The 17,434-nt window shown below is 43.9% G+C and overlaps 1 protein-coding gene across 1 annotated transcript in view; it reads left to right on the top strand.

The window, feature by feature from the left end:
* The window catches only part of uts2r2 (urotensin-2 receptor 2), a 37,450-nt gene extending 23,089 nt beyond the window's left edge, over nt 1-14,361 (top strand). The window contains exon 9 of the mRNA XM_038975340.1: nt 13,210-14,361. Coding sequence (XP_038831268.1) covers nt 13,210-13,358 — 149 coding nt within the window. The 3' untranslated portion in view covers nt 13,359-14,361. The remainder of the gene's footprint in view (nt 1-13,209) is intronic.
* Nucleotides 14,362-17,434: the final 3,073 nt, after the last annotated feature.

The following is a 17,434-nucleotide window of genomic DNA, read 5'->3' on the forward strand; positions in this document are numbered from 1 at the left end:
AAGAACATGAATGGTTGGAATACTCATTGACCAATTGTGAGGTAAGACTGGAACTATCCATATTATAATTGATTTGATTGAAGCTTTCTCAGATTAGATCATTTTTCTACCGTCTCTTATTGTATCACTAATCCATTGGCTTGATATATAGTCAGGTCCAAAATGATTGGCACGGTTGATAAAGATGAGCAAAGAAAACTATAAAACCAATAATACAAATACTGAGCTATATAGTATTTGACATAATTTTTTGCAAAGTGTATTTTATACTAATACAATTGCTCAGAGTAAGATTTTAATAAATATGTGTACTTAGAAAATTATTTTCTCTCAAAAAGGTGGGGGACAAAATTATTGACTCCCTTGTTTTCAATACCACTGAGCCTTTTTCAAAAATATTTTAGGAGATTGGAGAACACATTGGGAAGGATCTTTGACCATTCCTTCATACAGAATATTTTCAGATCCTTGATTTCTAAGCCAAACCCACCACTGGTGTGCGTGGGAAAATAACTATTTTTCTTTTTTTTGTCAGCCAGTGATTGTTAAGCAAATAACTGCTATTTAATAGACAACTTTTTGCATCTCCTGGCTTCCACGCACAGCCTACAAGCCATTGATGCAGACCTTTGGAAATTCAATTTCAAAAGTCTAATAAATCCATTTAATATAGCCTTCACTATCACAATAAACCCATTATTTATTTAAGACCAGTCTAAATAAACATGATATGAAGAAAATGTAGTCTTTTTCGGAAGAACAGAATAGCATACTCTTATGTTAGGCCCTGATATGGCTATGCCATACGGCTGTGGGCTACACTAGTTAATTTAGCAGACAAGATTTGCTTAGAATTCGGAGCCTTTTGCGACCAAAGTGGCCGCTGGGCCCTTGGGCTGAATATAATAATTAGAATTCCCTTTTCCCGGCTGCTGTGTTCCGAAGCGCCTATCGCTCACATGGCTCTCTCAGATATCTCAATTGTTATTAGCAAATGCCTGTCAGGTGATCTGGTCCTTCTCACAGGCATCTCAGTTCCGAAGTAGGCTACAAGTGAAGACAAATGCATCCGGGACGCAACTGCGTGCGTCCCTCATCGAATTCCGAGTTTCATATTGAAGCTGTTAGAAGAACTCTCCACATTTATCCTACTTTTTGTCAGCCAACAAGATGAATAGGACTAACGAACGGCAAAAGCACTAGCCTCTGTCAATCTACTATCCCCCATAGTACAAAAGTATACATTTTATTGGTCAACATGTCCTATTGTGCAATAAATAAATATTCCAAACATACTCTGGGACAGTTGTGGGAATCGATAGATCCCAAATTAATACAGCCACTCGTATAAACACAACATTTAAAAGCAATTAGGCTGATGCAACCGATCAGAATGTTTATCTTAAGATGTTGATCAACTATTAGGATATTTCTTCACGCGAATGTTCCAAAATGTAATCAATTAGCGGGAAAACACTGTTCTCAAAAGTTACCACGTGATTATGCATATAATGTTTTTATTATAAAGGTGCTTTTTTTATGGTGCAAATGATCTCTCCCAAACTTGAAGCTCACGCGCCACCTACAGTGCTGTGAAAAAGTATTTGTCCCCTTCCTGATTTCTTATTTTTTTGCACATTTGTCACACTTAAATGTGTCAGATCATCAAACAATATTACACAAAGATAACCCAAGTAAAAACAAAATGCGGTTTTTAAGTGATAATTTGATTTATGAAGGGAAAAAAGCTATTCAAACCTTCATGACAAAGTAATTGCCCCCCTTTTTAAATCATGAATTTACTGTGGTTAATCACAATTTATGGAAAGCTGAGTTCAATTTCACTAGCCATACCCAGGCCTGATTACTGCCAGACCTGTTGAATCAAGAAATCACTTAAATAGAACCTGTCTGACAAAGTGAAGTAGGCCAAAAGATCTCAAAAAGCAAGACATCATGCCGCGATCCAAAGAAATTCAGGAACAGATGAGAAACAAAGTAATTAACATCTATCAGTCTGGAAAGGGTTACAAAGCCATTTCTAAAGCTTTGGGACTCAAGCGAACCACGGTGAGAGCCATTATCCACAAATGGAGACAATTTGGAACAGTGTTGAACCTTCCCAGGAGTGGCCGGCCTACCAAAATTACCCCAAGAGCGCAGCGACGATGTCACGATCGTCTTCTTGAGAGAGATTGGACCAAGGCGCAGCGTGTGCAAAATACATCTCTTTATTGTGGAAGAGAGAAAAAAACACGAAAACGAACACTATACACAAACTAACAAAACAACAAACGACCGTGAAGCTAAATAACGTAAGTGCACTGACAAGCAACAAACGTTCAACATAGACAATTACCCACAAACACATGATGCCCATGGCTGCCTTAAATATGGCTCCCAACTAGAGACAATAAACCACAGCTGTCTCTAATTGAGAACCAATCTAGGCAGCCATCGACATACAAACACCTAGACAAGACATTTCCCCATTAAACCTACAAACCCCTAGACAAACCAAAACACATACTTCCCCATGTCACACCCTGACCTAACTAAAATAATAATGAAAACAAAGATAACTAAGGCCAGGGTGTGACATAACCCCCCCCTTAAGGTGCGAACTCCGGGCGCACCAGCATAAAGTCTAGGGGAGGGTCTGGGTGGGCGTCTGTCCACGGTGGCGGCTCTGGTACTGGTCGTGGTCCCCACCCCACCATAGTCACTACCCGCTTTCGTAGCCTCCTCCAAATGACCACCCTCCAACTTAACCCCACTGGATTAAGGGGCAGCACCGGACTAAGGGGCAGCACCAGGATAAGGGGCAGCACCAGGATAAGGGGCAGCACCAGGATAAGGGGCAGCACCAGGATAAGGGGCAGCACCAGGATAAGGGGCAGCACCAGGATAAGGGGCAGCACCAGGATAAGGGGCAGCTCCGGACTGAGGGACGGCAGCTCCTGACTGAGGGACAGCACCGGATTGGCTGGCGGATCCTGCCTGGATGGCTCTGGCGGATCCTGGCTGGACGGCTCTGGCGGATCCTGGCTGGGCTGCTCATGGCTGGCTGACGGATCTGGCTGCTCATGGCTGGCTGACGGATCTGGCTGCTCATGGCTGGCTGACGGATCTGGCTGCTCATGGCTGGCTGACGGATCTGGCTGCTCATGGCTGGCTGACGGATCTGGCTGCTCATGGCTGGCTGACGGATCTGGCTGCTCATGGCTGGCTGACGGATCTGGCTGCTCATGGCTGGCTGACGGATCTGGCTGCTCATGGCTGGCTGACGGATCTGGCTGCTCATGGCTGGCGGACGGCTCTGGCTGATCCTGGCTGGCGGACGGCTCTGGCTGATCCTGTCTGGCGGAAGGCTCTGGCGGCTCCTGTCTGGCGGAAGGCTCTGGCGGCTCCTGTCTGGCGGTAGGCTCTGGCGGCTCCTGTCTGGCAGACGGCTCTGAAGGCTCATGGCAGACGGGCGGCTTTGCAGGCTCAGTACAGACGGGCGGCTTTGAAGACTCATGGCAGACGGACAGTTCAGACGGCGTTGGGCAGACGGGCAGTTCAGGCGCCGTTGGGCAGACGGGCAGTTCAGGCGCCGTTGGGCAGACGGCAGACTCTGGCCGGCTGATACGCACTGTAGGCCTGGTGCGTGGTGCCGGAACTGGAGGTACCGGGCTAAGGACACGCACCTTCAGGCTAGTGCGGGGAGAAGGAACAGGGCATGCTGGACCCTGGGAGCGCACATTAGGCCTAGTGCATGGTGCCGGAACTGGTGGTACCGGACTGGGGACACGCATCTCAGGGCTAGTGCGGGGAGCAGCAACAGGACGCACAGGACTCTGGGGACACACAGGAGGCTTGGTGCGTGGTGTAGGCACTGGTGGTAAAGGGCTGGAGACACGCACCATAGGGCTAGTGCGTGGAGGAGGCACAGGTGGTACTGGGTTGGGGCGGGGAGGTGGCGCCGGAAATACCGGACCGTGCAGGCGTACTGGCTCCCTTGAGCACTGAGCCTGCCCAACCTTACCTGGTTGTATGCTCCCCGTCGCCCGACCAGTGCGGGGAGGTGGAATAACCCGCACCGGGCTATTTAGGCGAACCGGGGACACCATGCGTAAGGCTGGTGCCATGTAAGCCGGCCCGAGGAGACGCACTGGTGACCAGATGCGTTGGGCCGGCTTCATGACATCCGGCTCAACGCTCAATCTAGCCCGGCCGATACGTGGAGCTGGAATGTACCGAACCGGGCTATGCACGCGTACAGGAGACACCATGCGCTCTACTGCGTAACACGGTGTCTGCCCGTACTCTCGCTCTCCACGGTAAGTACAGGGAGTAGGCGCAGGTCTCCTACCTGACTTCGCCACACTCCCTTTAAGGCCCCCCCCAAGAAATTTTTGGGTTGTACTCACGGGCTTCCAGCCTTGCTTCCGTGCTGCCTCCTCATATCGCCTCCTCTCGGCTTTAGCTGCCTCCAGCTCTTCACGAGGGAGGCGATATTCTCCTGGTTGTGCCCAAGGTCCCTTTCCATCCAATATCTCCTCCCATGTCCATGAATCCTGTGTAGGTGGGTCCTGTTGCCGCTTGACACGCCGCTTGGTCCTAGATTGGTGGATAATTCTGTCACGATCGTCTTCTTGAGAGAGATTGGACCAAGGCGCAGCGTGTGCAAAATACATCTCTTTATTGTGGAAGAGAGAAAAAAACACGAAAACGAACACTATACACAAACTAACAAAACAACAAACGACCGTGAAGCTAAATAACGTAAGTGCACTGACAAGCCACAAACGTTCAACATAGACAATTACCCACAAACACATGAGGCCCATGGCTGCCTTAAATATGGCTCCCAACTAGAGACAATAAACCACAGCTGTCTCTAATTGAGAACCAATCTAGGCAGCCATCGACATACAAACACCTAGACAAGACATTTCCCCATTAAACCTACAAACCCCTAGACAAACCAAAACACATACTTCCCCATGTCACACCCTGACCTAACTAAAATAATAATGAAAACAAAGATAACTAAGGCCAGGGTGTGACAGACGACTCATCCAAGAGGTCACAAAAGAACCCACAACAACATCTAAAGAACTGCAGGCCTCTCTTGCCTCAGTTAAGGTCAGTGTTCATGACTCAACCATAAGATTGAGACTGCGCAAAAATGGCATCCATGGCAGAGTTTCAAGGCGAAAACCACTGCTGACCAAAAATAGCATAAATGCTCGTCTCACTTTTGGCAAAAAACATCTGGATGATCCTCAAGACTTTCGGGAAAATGTTCTGTGAACTGACGAGACAAAAGTAGAACTTTTTGGAAGGTGTGCGTCCCGTTACATCTGGCGTAAAAGTAACACAGCATTTCAGAAAAAGAACATCATACCAACAGTCAAATATGGTGGTGGTAGTGATGGTAGTGATGGTGGTGATGGTGGCGGTAGTGGTGGTAGTGTGATGGTCTGGGGCTACTTTGCTGCTTCAGGACCTGGACGACTTGCTGTGATTGATTGAACCATGAATTCTGCTCTCTACCAAAAAACCCTGAAGGAGAATGTCCGGCCATCAGTTCGTGACCTCAAGCTGAATCCCACGTGGGTTTTTTTTTTTTTTGGAGTGGCTTAGTCAAAGTCCGGACTTGAATCCAATTGAGATGCTGTGGCGTGACCTTAAAAAGGCGGTTCATGCTCGAAAACCCTCCAATGAGGCTGAATTAAAGCAATTCTGCAGAGTGGGCCAAAATTCCTCCACAGCGATGTGGAAGACTAATTGCCAGTTATCACAAACGCTTGATTGCAGTTGTTGCTGCTGAGGGTGGCACAACCAGTTACTAGGTTTAGGGGGCAATTACTTTTTCACATAGGGCCATGAAGGTTTGGATAGCTTTTTCCCTTAATAAATACAATCATCACTTAACTGCATTTTGTGTTTACTTTGGTTATTTTTGTGTAATATTTCAATTTGTTTGATCTGAAACATTTAAGTGTGACATGTGCAAAGAAATCAGGAAGGGGGCAAATACTTTTTCACAGCACTGTATGTATGCCAGTTAGGCTCTACACCGGTTGTAAAGCGGTTTAATGTGTTTCAATTTAAGAAGTTTGAAAGATTATTGGAATCTGTATGTGTAGCCGACAGGTAGGATGGCTGACAATAGTGAAGGTGAACAGGTGGTTACGGGTCAGATGACTGAGAGGAATTGAGGAGACTGAAGCAGGAATTACTTTAACCACAAAGTGGTATATTTAATGGTTAGTTTTTTGTTTGCTGCATAACAAAGGAAACAGAACAACATGTATCAAATCAAATTCATAATCCCAAAGTCAAATCATAATAACAATCATTCTCATTATTAACATAATGAATTAGTTCAGCAATTCAGTTCAATATGAAGCATGATTGAGTCAATTAGGATCGTAACCGTTCATCATAATCATAATGCAAATAAATCGATCAATTACTCAATCTATAATCCCAATCGGTTTGATCACAGGGTGATCAATTTTGCAAATAAAAATTACATTTCATATTTCATACTCCCAGATTTGTCTTATGTACATATCACTTCGTTACATTTGACCATATATCAATGGTTTAATTGTCCCGTGATGATCCGTAGGGCCGTGATGATCCGTAGGGCCGTGATGATCCGTAGGGCCGTGATGATCCGTAGGGCCGTGATGATCCGTAGGGGCGTGATGATCCGTAGGGCCGTGATGATCCGTAGGGCCGTGATGATCCGTAGGGGCGTGATGATCCGTAGGGCCGTGATGATCCGTAGGGCCGTGATGATCCGTAGGGCCGTGATCATTGTCCATTGATTTAACACAATAGGTTTGAAGCGTGCGCGGCAATCTGCGCTCCGCGATAATAACTATAAACTATAACTGATGGCCCGCTCTCCCGAGCGCAACAGATAGTTCAGATGAAAGATAAATCCACCAAATCTGTTATGTTGATTTGTCGACACACACAATGTCTGGATTAGAAGGCGTTGGGGGAGAGAAAGCAGCGAGGTCGGGGCGGTGGCCGTTTCCTCCTTTTTAATGAGTTGAGATCTGTCTGACATTTCCACCCGACCTAATTAAAGAACTCTTGCCCAGCTGCGCAAGCGGCCATGAATTAAAGGGTCGATTCCACCAACTCCATTGGCCTTTTCCACAGCCACCTTGGGATTTTGTTGAATTCCACACTCCTCATAAAGCTCATCCCTCCACGTCCTCTGTCATCTCAGGGAGAGGAATTATCTGGGCAAATGGCCAGATATACGTCAGGTTCTTTACCTGGATCTCCCTTGATCTAACACGACCATCAGTCTCAGGCATGGTCTTGGTGATATGGCCCACCACCCAGGAGGCTCAAGGGAGTAGAGGGTCCATTATCATTACTACTTGGCCAGTGTCCAGGCTGGCCATTTCCCTCCTCCCATTTCCCTCTGTGCTCTAGGATTGGTAAGTAATCCCAAATGTATTGGGCCCAGAAATGGTCAGCTAAGAGGCCAAGCGAGCACCGGGCAAATTCCCAATTTTGGGCACAGTTGCTCCGGCCGCCATTTCTGACATTCCATGCAGGCGTATTGGTGCTTGCGAGGGCTCCTCATCCTCCAAGTATCTAGTACTTCCACCTCATCTCCCCATATACTCTCTCTGACCCAGTGGAGAAGCTTCTCATAACTCTTTATGTGGAGGCTGGTGAGAGGGTGTCTGGAGTCTCAGATAATTGGATGGATAGCATCAGGATCCAAGACATATGCTTGGCGCAGCCTCCCTCCAACTCTGATCATTCCGAGTATTTGGTCGTACTCTGGGGCAAGTGAGAGAAGACGGCTGTCCTTAGCCACTTCCTTACCGGCTTTCAGAGGTTTTAGCTCCTCAGGGAAGCTGACTGCTTGGGCATGCTGCCGGAGGAGTGTCTCTGCAGTGAGGGAGGTGGGTATGGAAGCCACCCCATCTGAGGTCTGGTTGGTGGCGGTTATCAGATCCTGCAGTGTTTGGGATTGTGCTGGGTCAGGGAGAGCTGTTGTTTGGTCAGGGAGAGATTTCGTAGCATCGGATACTTGGAGGACAACGAGTCCTTTGCAAGCACCAATACATCTGCATGGAATGTCAGAGATGGCGGGCCGGAGCAACTGTGCTCAAAAATGGTGGACTTGCCCCCTGCTCGCTTGGGCCTCCTCAAACCCACCTTTTGGTCAACAGGAGTAGATTTGGCCAATTTAGTTGTGATACAAGTTTATCAAATATATAGGCCTATTGGGCTAGGCTACGTGAGGTGTGCGACTATGATTAAAAAAAGGCGCTTTTTTTTTTGCTGTTTCTTGCCTTACTGCACACATTGGGCATCATCATATTGCCACCCATCAGACTATTCTTAATTTATTGTTGTCTTTACATATACTAAATATTATATGTGTGAAATTAGTTTTGATTTAGAATGGACCATTATCATGCATCTGTCTCAGAACAGGGGCAGGGAAAAAAATACATGTCATCTATGCACTTAACGTAAACTCACTCCCTTTTGTACATCGCCTTGGTCCGTACAATTGACCTTATTTTAGTGCCCAAAAAACGTAATTCCTCCAGATCAACTGTAATGTCAATACCATTGTAAAGCACACTACCTCCACTTTCCACCTAAATCCATGCCGAGACCTCCACGCTGCCCGTTTCTGCATGATTCAAGAAGGCAATGACCTCCGTCGGGTCTTTTTAAAAATGGCGGGTGGGGAAGTGAAACTAATGCGTGGTAGTGAGGAGGACAGATGTCGTGTGGTAAAACTGCTTTTTTTCACTCGATCTGTCCAACTTATCACCTTATCGCCTCTAAAATGTAAATAAAACACTATAAAGAGTTTATATAATGTGTCATTACATACCTATTTGAAGGTTTGTGTCGAATTTGAATTGGGTTTTTAGGGCGGTGCTAAAGTGATCTTCAGAAGTAAACAGCGGCTTTGAGAGTGACGATCGCTTACAGTGATGACGCAAAAAATGACTAGGTATCCCCCCCTTACCCCAGTCACTGTCCATTTCTTGTTTATAAACGATGAGAGAAGTGCTACACCTGGTGGAGAGAGATTGTAAGACAGAAATAGTTGCTTTATGCTTGCTGTACGTTACGGCATGACACGTCACGATGTAACGGAGGGTCAGTTTTTTCAACTTTTCTCCAATACAATAGAGCCATTACCATGTCGATCAACGCTTGAATAGAAACGTAGTTCACACCCCAGATTTTGAAGTCAACACAGTCGCTACAGTTCCATTAGTTTTCTTTGTAGCCTTTTTTGAATGTCGCGGTTGCGCACATTTTGTACGGAATGGGGTGAGTTCACGTTAAATAGCGAATGGAGGATGCTTTTGCCAAGGTTTTCATTTTCATTCTAGCCAGGTAGGCTATACTCCTGTTGTAAAGCGAAGCAATGTGTGAAGCGAAGGAATAGTCTATTAGGAAAGGTGAGAAATAAATATAGTAGGCCTAGCCTATAGAAAGTGGATGGGATCCTCTTTTTAATACAGGCAATCTCAACTTTCTCACGCAATTGCATAGCCTATTGAAATGTTGCGCAACATGAGCTCATGGGCACTCATGAAGTGTTTGATTTGATTTTCGATTATATTTGCATTAATGTCTGAGTGATTAGAGGGACAATAGAGAGCGGAGTACCAGGCCGTTAGCAAGTTTGGTACGCTACTAATTACCATCAGCAGCATCAGAGCTTGGAGAAGCCTAGTTACCGTGACTGAACGGTCACGGAGAATTTGAATGCGGTCATGACTCGTGACCATCGGTGTGGCAGTAATACGGTCACCATAACAGCCCTAATTGGCACTTGGATTTAAACCGGCACTTGGATTCAAACCAGTGCTTGGATTTGAACCAATGGTCAGATGATATGAAAATAGAGCTCTTTGGCCATGCACACCAGTGGTGGGGTTGGTGTCGAAAGAAAGATGGTGGAAAAGAACCCCATATCTACTGTAAAATATGGGGGTAGATCTTTGATGTTATGTGGTTATTTTGCTCACGCTGGTCCTGAGGCCCAAAATCCACAAAAAAATGGTTAGTTAAACACAAAATCATTATTTTGCAATGGCCATCTGTCTCTGAACTTGAACCCCATTGAATACGTGGTTTAAATTGAAGAGGGAAGTCCTTAAGCTCAGACAAAGGAAACCAAGAATCTGGAAATATTATTTTTGGAGGAATGGTCTAAGATCCCTCCCAAAGTGTTCTTCAGTCTCATAAAACATTTTAGAAAAAGGCTGTGTCTTTATACTTGCAAGGTGAGGTATTGAAAACACGGGCAATAATTTTGACCCCTATCTTTTTGAGTAGAAAATATGAAATCTCTTTCTCTGGGCAATTGTATTAGTATAAAATAATATAATTTCCTTTTTTTTGTTGCATACAATATAGCTCAGTATTTGTATTATTTTTTTTGTGTGTCTTTTTTGCTCATCTTTATCAAGGGTGTCAATCATTTTGAACTTGACTGTAGTAGCTGACATTCACATTATCAACAATAGTGCCTTTTCATAATAAATGTTTCAAATATTTTACATTTCCCAGGCTTGAGAAGGATTATTCCCAAATGAAGTGTTCTTTACCATTATCTATGACTAATACCATTCATTTATTAATACCTGAAATACCCTCCTTTTCAGTGAAGGGAAAAGCAACATTATATGTCTATTATAGCTCTTGTCATTTCCGCTAGCGCTCTCTCTGTCTTTTGTTTAGCTGTCACCTTACCGTTTCTCTCCTTTTTCCCTTTGTCTAGTTTTTCAAAGTGTAAATTCTATTAACGCCTCCCGCCGATTTCCCCTGCCATCCTCTGCTATCAGACAGCTAGGGGGACTTATATAAATCAGACACAACTTTCCTCCCAGATAATGCTCTATAAAAAAACAGACAACAATTCCAGCTTTATATTTAAATGGTAATGACAAAAACACTCACACAATAAAAAAACAATCATAAGGATCTGCCCTAGAAAGACACCTTGCTATTGCAGTTGAGCGTAATACTGAAGGCTTATTGGAACAGCAGTGTGTAGCAAAAATGGTGTAGAAGTGGATATACTTTTTAAGGAGCTTTTGAATCCTTTTACTTTGTCCTGCAGCTACTTTTTATTAGCTGACCTAGCCAATCTCAACAGTCATGTCTAGTAAAAAAAGTTGGCCTTAGACGCTAGAACTTGGTTGCCTGGCTACCCATCCTTATCGATCAAATCGCTGATGAGTTTGTTTTGTACAACGCCCCTCATTTTGAAGTCACACAAACGAGTTTCAGACCGAATGGATGTAGCAATCGATAGCAGCAACGGAATTTATTTCAGGGTGAGTCGTCAGGCAAAGAACTTGGGGATACAACCAATGATTCATATATACACTATATGTCTGACAGCTGGCGGTGCTTTGAAGCCACCGCACCTCCATATTGGCACCCCCACTGTTGTAAGAAATATTTTGGTAGCTATAGAAATGCATTTATTACTGTCAACATTATATATATATATAAACACACAAAGATTTTCCTTTAAGTATAATGTAAAGTTATATTGTTACTGTCCCCACTGCACTCCATTCATTCCTATGGAGGACTGCTCCTTCTAGGGAGTGCCAAAATGGCTGACCGGTGGCTTCAAAGTCTCTTATTGGCCAATGCGTAGCATCAGAAATCCAGGGTTTGTGTACTTGCTCTCACCTTGTCGGTTCTTTTGTATATATCTGGCTCCGCTGTGTCTTTCTCCAACTCTTTTCCTATACCATCTTTTACCTAGCCCATGTCTCCTTGTCCTCTCAACCCGTATCAGCGATTTCTCTCCCTTCCCTTATAACTCACTATTTCTTCCATCCCTCTTTCCTCACAGCAATTTTGAAATCAGATTTTTAACAACCACAGTGTTAAATGTAACACTTTCTTAGTGTGTATATGTGACCCACTGAAAAAAAGTGTTAAACTAACACCCCCAGAGTGTTGGGTCCCTAAAACCGTGGTTGTTTCAAATTCTGACTTAAAGTAACACTTTATTAGACTTGATGCTGTTACACTTTCTCAGTGAATAACCATGTAGTGTCACAGTAATTTGTTTGGGTGTTTTTAACACTATAGGGTGTAAAGCCATATTAGCATATTTCCCAGAGTGCCTTTTGACTGGATGTTAGTTATCCACCCATGACTATGTTTGTTAGTGACAGAGACATGGTTGTTGCTGTAGTGACAGAGACATGGTTAATTAACTTCCAGTGCTGACACCTTCACCAAGTGACTGCCTAAGTGAATGTGTTTGAATGAATAGTTATGGCCTAGTTTTCCTTAACAATATGGTCTTAAAGTCCAGGCTCATGGGCCACATCAGACCTGCAAGTCACAATATGCTGGCTTTCAAAGTTTCAACTGCCTTGTTCAGGGGCAGAACGACCGATTTTTAACCTTGTCGGCTCGGGGATTCGATCTAGCAACCTTTCAGTTACTGGCCCAACGCGCCAACCACTAGGCTACCTGCCGCCCCAAAGTGATGTGTAATTCCTATTGGAATCCAGCCAAAGGGAGGATATTCAACAATTTTATCACCTACAACCTGCATTCAAAACTGCTATGGTAAAGAACTTGATAAATAAGACTACCTAAACCATGTAAACTGGAACAACCATCTCAGTAATAGGTGCAATAAGTCCAACCACTTACACATTGGATAAGTTTAGAACAATTTCAGTTATTTATCTTTGTATAGCATAAGATCAATTAATCAATCAATGTTCATGCAGAAACATAGATGTTAAAACAATCTATTCTGAAAATCCACCAGCAACAAACAAAGCACTCAGAGTTAACGGAAACTAACTCCACACAGTTGAGTAACAACAACAGTGTTGATTCCACTGTGATTCAAATAACACTGCAGATAGCGTCAGTTTCAATCCCACTGGTGTTAACCCCACTAGAATCAACACTCAGATATAACACTCAACACTTTTTACCTCAACACCGATATTTGAACACTTGTACATTCTCTGTGCTCTCCCTCTGTTTAACCCCCAATCTTCTCTTATCTCCCTCCAAGGTGTGATGATCACCACCCCATATCGATCCCCTCTTATCCCTCATTCCTAACCTCCCTTCCTCTCTTCCTCTCCAGGGTCAGAGAGACGTCAACCCATCTCTCTTCTGACCCCTCTTTCTCTTCTCTTCCAGGGCGAGTATCGTTCTTTTCCTCAGGGTCGGAAAACCTTCACCGCGTAGAGCAGGTCTCGTGGGGAACGCGCTACGCCATCACAGTCTCCTTCACCTGTGACCCCGCCCACGCCATTTCAGACCCCGCCATGCCCATTACCTCTGTGTGACAGTGTTGCCTGGAGGACTCCTGCAACACAGAGACGGGAGAGGAAAGGGAAGGAGAGAAAAGGCGTGGTGAGGAGAGAAAAGAGGGGGCAGATATGTGATTTTCCCTGATAATTCAGCAACACCTGAAATAATATTTTCTATATCAGCATCTTATACTTAAACAGAAATGAATGCTTTTTACTTTTCTATGTGGTGCTGATCACATCACTGATGGTAGAGGCAAGGAGAAGGACAAAGGATAATACACACTGGTCTAAGATCAGTTTTATCAGTGCCAAAGTAAACAGGGTGTACTGCTTTCTGACAATAAGATTCCACTTACTACACAGTATGTTCTTCACAATCTAAATTAAGTGATTTAAAAGTAAATTGTTTTGATACAATGTTTTGCCTTTTTTCTTTTCTTTGTCACATTTCCATTCCATGGTTATCTCTATACTGATTGTGTTGCAGAATGGGTCAAATGTAGTCCGGGTACCAGTCTCTTCAGCTACCATTCCACTCCTCCTTGGCAATGACAAAGAGTGTCAAGGTGTGGAATGTTAGCTAAAGAGACCGGTACTTAGGCTAGGTCAAATGCCTGTGCCCTCTATTTCTATCTAATTTCAACTTTGCCTTGTTTATTCCTCTCTTTGTTTCTCTTTCAATATTTGTGCACCAATGGTTTCTGCTCCACTAGAAACTGAATGGCTCAAAGCACAAACAGGTCTCAGAGAAATTGGTTTTGAAGAGGTGGAGTGGTGGTATTTGTACACCTCTTGACAACTTTCCTATTCCCTCATGTGAAAGTATCAACCTGTTGAAGCACCAAAGGGCACTTCCATGCCATTCACTCTCACTTACATAGGGAATGTGACAATGTGTTTTCTTCTGAGAAGAAACCCCACAGTTGAAAAGTAATTCGTATTTTTATGTGTCAAGCTTTATCATTTGATCAAATGGGATATTATTTGAAGATTGTCTGTGGGATTTGGAAGAAATAAAAGAACCCGAAGTAACCTAGTTTTGGACAACAAAATCATTGAAGGGGAGTGAACGAGTGCAGAATTGGGCTTATGTGTAACGGCTTTCGTTGGTGGAAGGAGAGGAGGACCAAAATGCAGCGTGGTACATATCCATAATATCATTTAATCGAGAATAAATACAAAAGAACAAGAGAATAAATGAAAACCGAAACAGTCCCGTATGGTGCAAACACTAAACAGGAAACAATCACCCACAAAACACAATAGAAAACAGGCTACCTAAATATGGCTCCCAATCAGAGACAACGACTGACACCTGCCTCTGATTGAGAACCATACTAGGCCAAACGCATATAAATATAAATACAGAACACAACATAGAATGCCCACCCCAACTCACGCCCTGACCAAACTAAAATAAAGACATAAAAAAGGAACTAAGGTCAGAACGTGACAGTATGACTTAGAAAGTCGTGGCATCACCTCACCACCCCTGGCTGTCTGAAACACACTAAGCCCGTTAGGAAGTCATTGTACGAGCCTTTAGCCATTTTACGCCCTGATACTCAGGATAAGGCACGGTGTTTCCAATTTCTAGCTAAGGACATGGTCCATGCATCCGCTTATGAAGCCTGCTTCCCTAAATGAACCGGGAGGATGCTCATGGCATCCATACCATGACAAATGCATTTTTATTCTTAACCTCTCTATCCACTTACTCCCAAACAATTAGAAATAAAATATTATTGGTAGAAAATGAATGAGCGTGTTCCCCCATGTAGCATGTATAGTGTTTATTTTGTACAAAACATTAAGAACACCTTCCTAATATTGAGTTGCATTCTCTTGCCCTCAGAGCAGCCTCAATTTGTCGGGGCATGGACTCTACAAGGTGTTGAAAGCGTTTCACAGGGATGCTGGCCCATGTTGACTCCAATGCTTCCCACATTTAAAGGGTGAATGGGCAAGACAAAAGTGTAGATGAAGGGGAGGAGATGGGTTAAAGAAGGATTTTTAAACCTCAAGACAATTGAGACGTGTATGTGTGCCATTTAGAGGGTGAAGGGGCAAGACAACATATTTACAGTAAGTGCCTTTGAATGGGGTATGGTAGTATGAGCCAGGCTCACCGGTTTGAGTGTGTAAAGAACTGTAGCGCTGCTGGGTTTTTCACGTTCAAAAGTTTCCCATGTGTATCAAGAATGGTCCACCACCCAAAGGACATCCAGCCAACTTGACACACAGGAAACTGTTGAGCGTGGAAAACCCAGCAGCGTTGCAGATCTTGACACAAACCGATGCACCTGTCACCTACTACCACATCCTGTTCAAAGGCACTGCAATATTTTGGCTTGCCCATTCACCCTCTGAATGTCACACATACACAATCAATGTCTCAATTGTCTCAAGGCTTTAGAATCCTTCTTTAACCTGTCTCCTTCCCTTCATCTACATTGATGGTGGATTTAACAGGTGAAATCAATAAGGGATCATAGCTTTCACCTGGATTCACCTGGTCAGTCTGTCATGGAAAGAGGTGTTCATAATGTTTTGTACACTCAGTGTATATTTCAATTGCCAATGCATTGATTATCAACTGACTTTTGTCACAGAATGACAATTGAGTTGGTTCGATTCTGTGGTTGTGGGAGGGAACCACATTACATATCGGAGCAGGGATTGCATCACAATAGTCACAAGTGGCTTCTTCTCCTCGTCTCTTCTCCTTTGTACACACTAATTCACAATAAGGCATCGCCATATTGCTTTCACCTGTGCTGTTTTTTTTCCAGTGTTGGCGAAGGAAAGATGTATGAAAGATGTAGCCCTAGGGACTGTTATCTGTTGGGTATCAGAAGGCCGGCACACAGGACCAGTATGCCTTGTAATCCGTGCCAGTGAGTTGGCAGAGTTTAAATCCTATTATGTCTTTACCTGATCTTTAAAGCCTCAGTCAACTCCATGTCGGTCAGTTTATTTCATCCTCAATCAAATCAGTCTTTTTGGACATCAGATGCATATTAATAATTGAGTCTGTTGTCAGGAAGCCATGTTGAAAACATCAATAAAGTGATGATTGAAAAGAACAGCATGCCTTGAGCTATTGTAATGCATGACAAGTCTAGTTCGGGTCTGTGTATGTTCTGTTAATTTGTTTTAGCTTCCGTATCTGCTACACACAGAACTAAATCCCTCCTGACAGTTCTGTCTGTAGGGCGAATATTAGTTGTGAGTGAGCCCAATAGCTTATCTTTAGTGAGGATAGAAATGAACTTTTCAGAAGTGCATGTGAGTAGAAGTGTGTTAGCTAGATCTCCTCCTCAGGCACTTCATATGGGGCCTGTTAGACAGCTTTCATCTTTGAGGAGAGAAGGATGAGGAGGAGGAGAAGAAAGGGATGAGGAGGAGTGGGAGGGAGGATGGAAGGATGTGAAATTAGGAGAGACGGGAGGTAGAAACAGCAGAATGGAACACACACGATGGAGCACACATGTAAAATAAACTGTGCAAGAAACAGTGGAAAGTCTGGAGTTACACGTTTTGGTGAAGTGCTGTGCATAAGAATTCTGGTTCACACTGGGTGATGTGTTTCATTCAAAGCTGTTGGACCGATCTTTTGGGTAACAAAAACAGTTTAGGAGACCATAGAGAGAAAAACGGCTACCACGTTGAAACACAGGAAACCTGTGGGATTCAAGGCACTCTTGTTTGTGGGTATTGAAAATCATTTGGGATTTCTTCAGAAATAGTTCAATGGGTCCCCCCCACAGGCACTCCGATCAATACCAAGAAAATACAGGCTTTATAAACTCAAACTTTTTTTCACCTCCTTTAGATAAGAGTGCCTTGAACAAGTTCTGACTATTCAAAGAGGACCTTGTAGGACCTAGTCTCAACTCCAAAGCGACACAGCCTACTAGCCTACGCACACACGATCACCCTTCTGTATCAGTTGTCCACATTGCTGATCTCTTCTGATCATATCATTTTTTCATTGTAAAATATAAAATGAATTGGTAGATTTAGCTGAACACTGTCTTCTGCTTCCTCACTATTAAAGAAGTTCCGTAGTTAAAAATGGCCCATGAAGACTTTATTGCGGTTACTTG

This window comes from Salvelinus namaycush, chromosome 35 (assembly GCF_016432855.1).
Source record: "Salvelinus namaycush isolate Seneca chromosome 35, SaNama_1.0, whole genome shotgun sequence".
Taxonomy (NCBI): domain Eukaryota; kingdom Metazoa; phylum Chordata; class Actinopteri; order Salmoniformes; family Salmonidae; genus Salvelinus; species Salvelinus namaycush.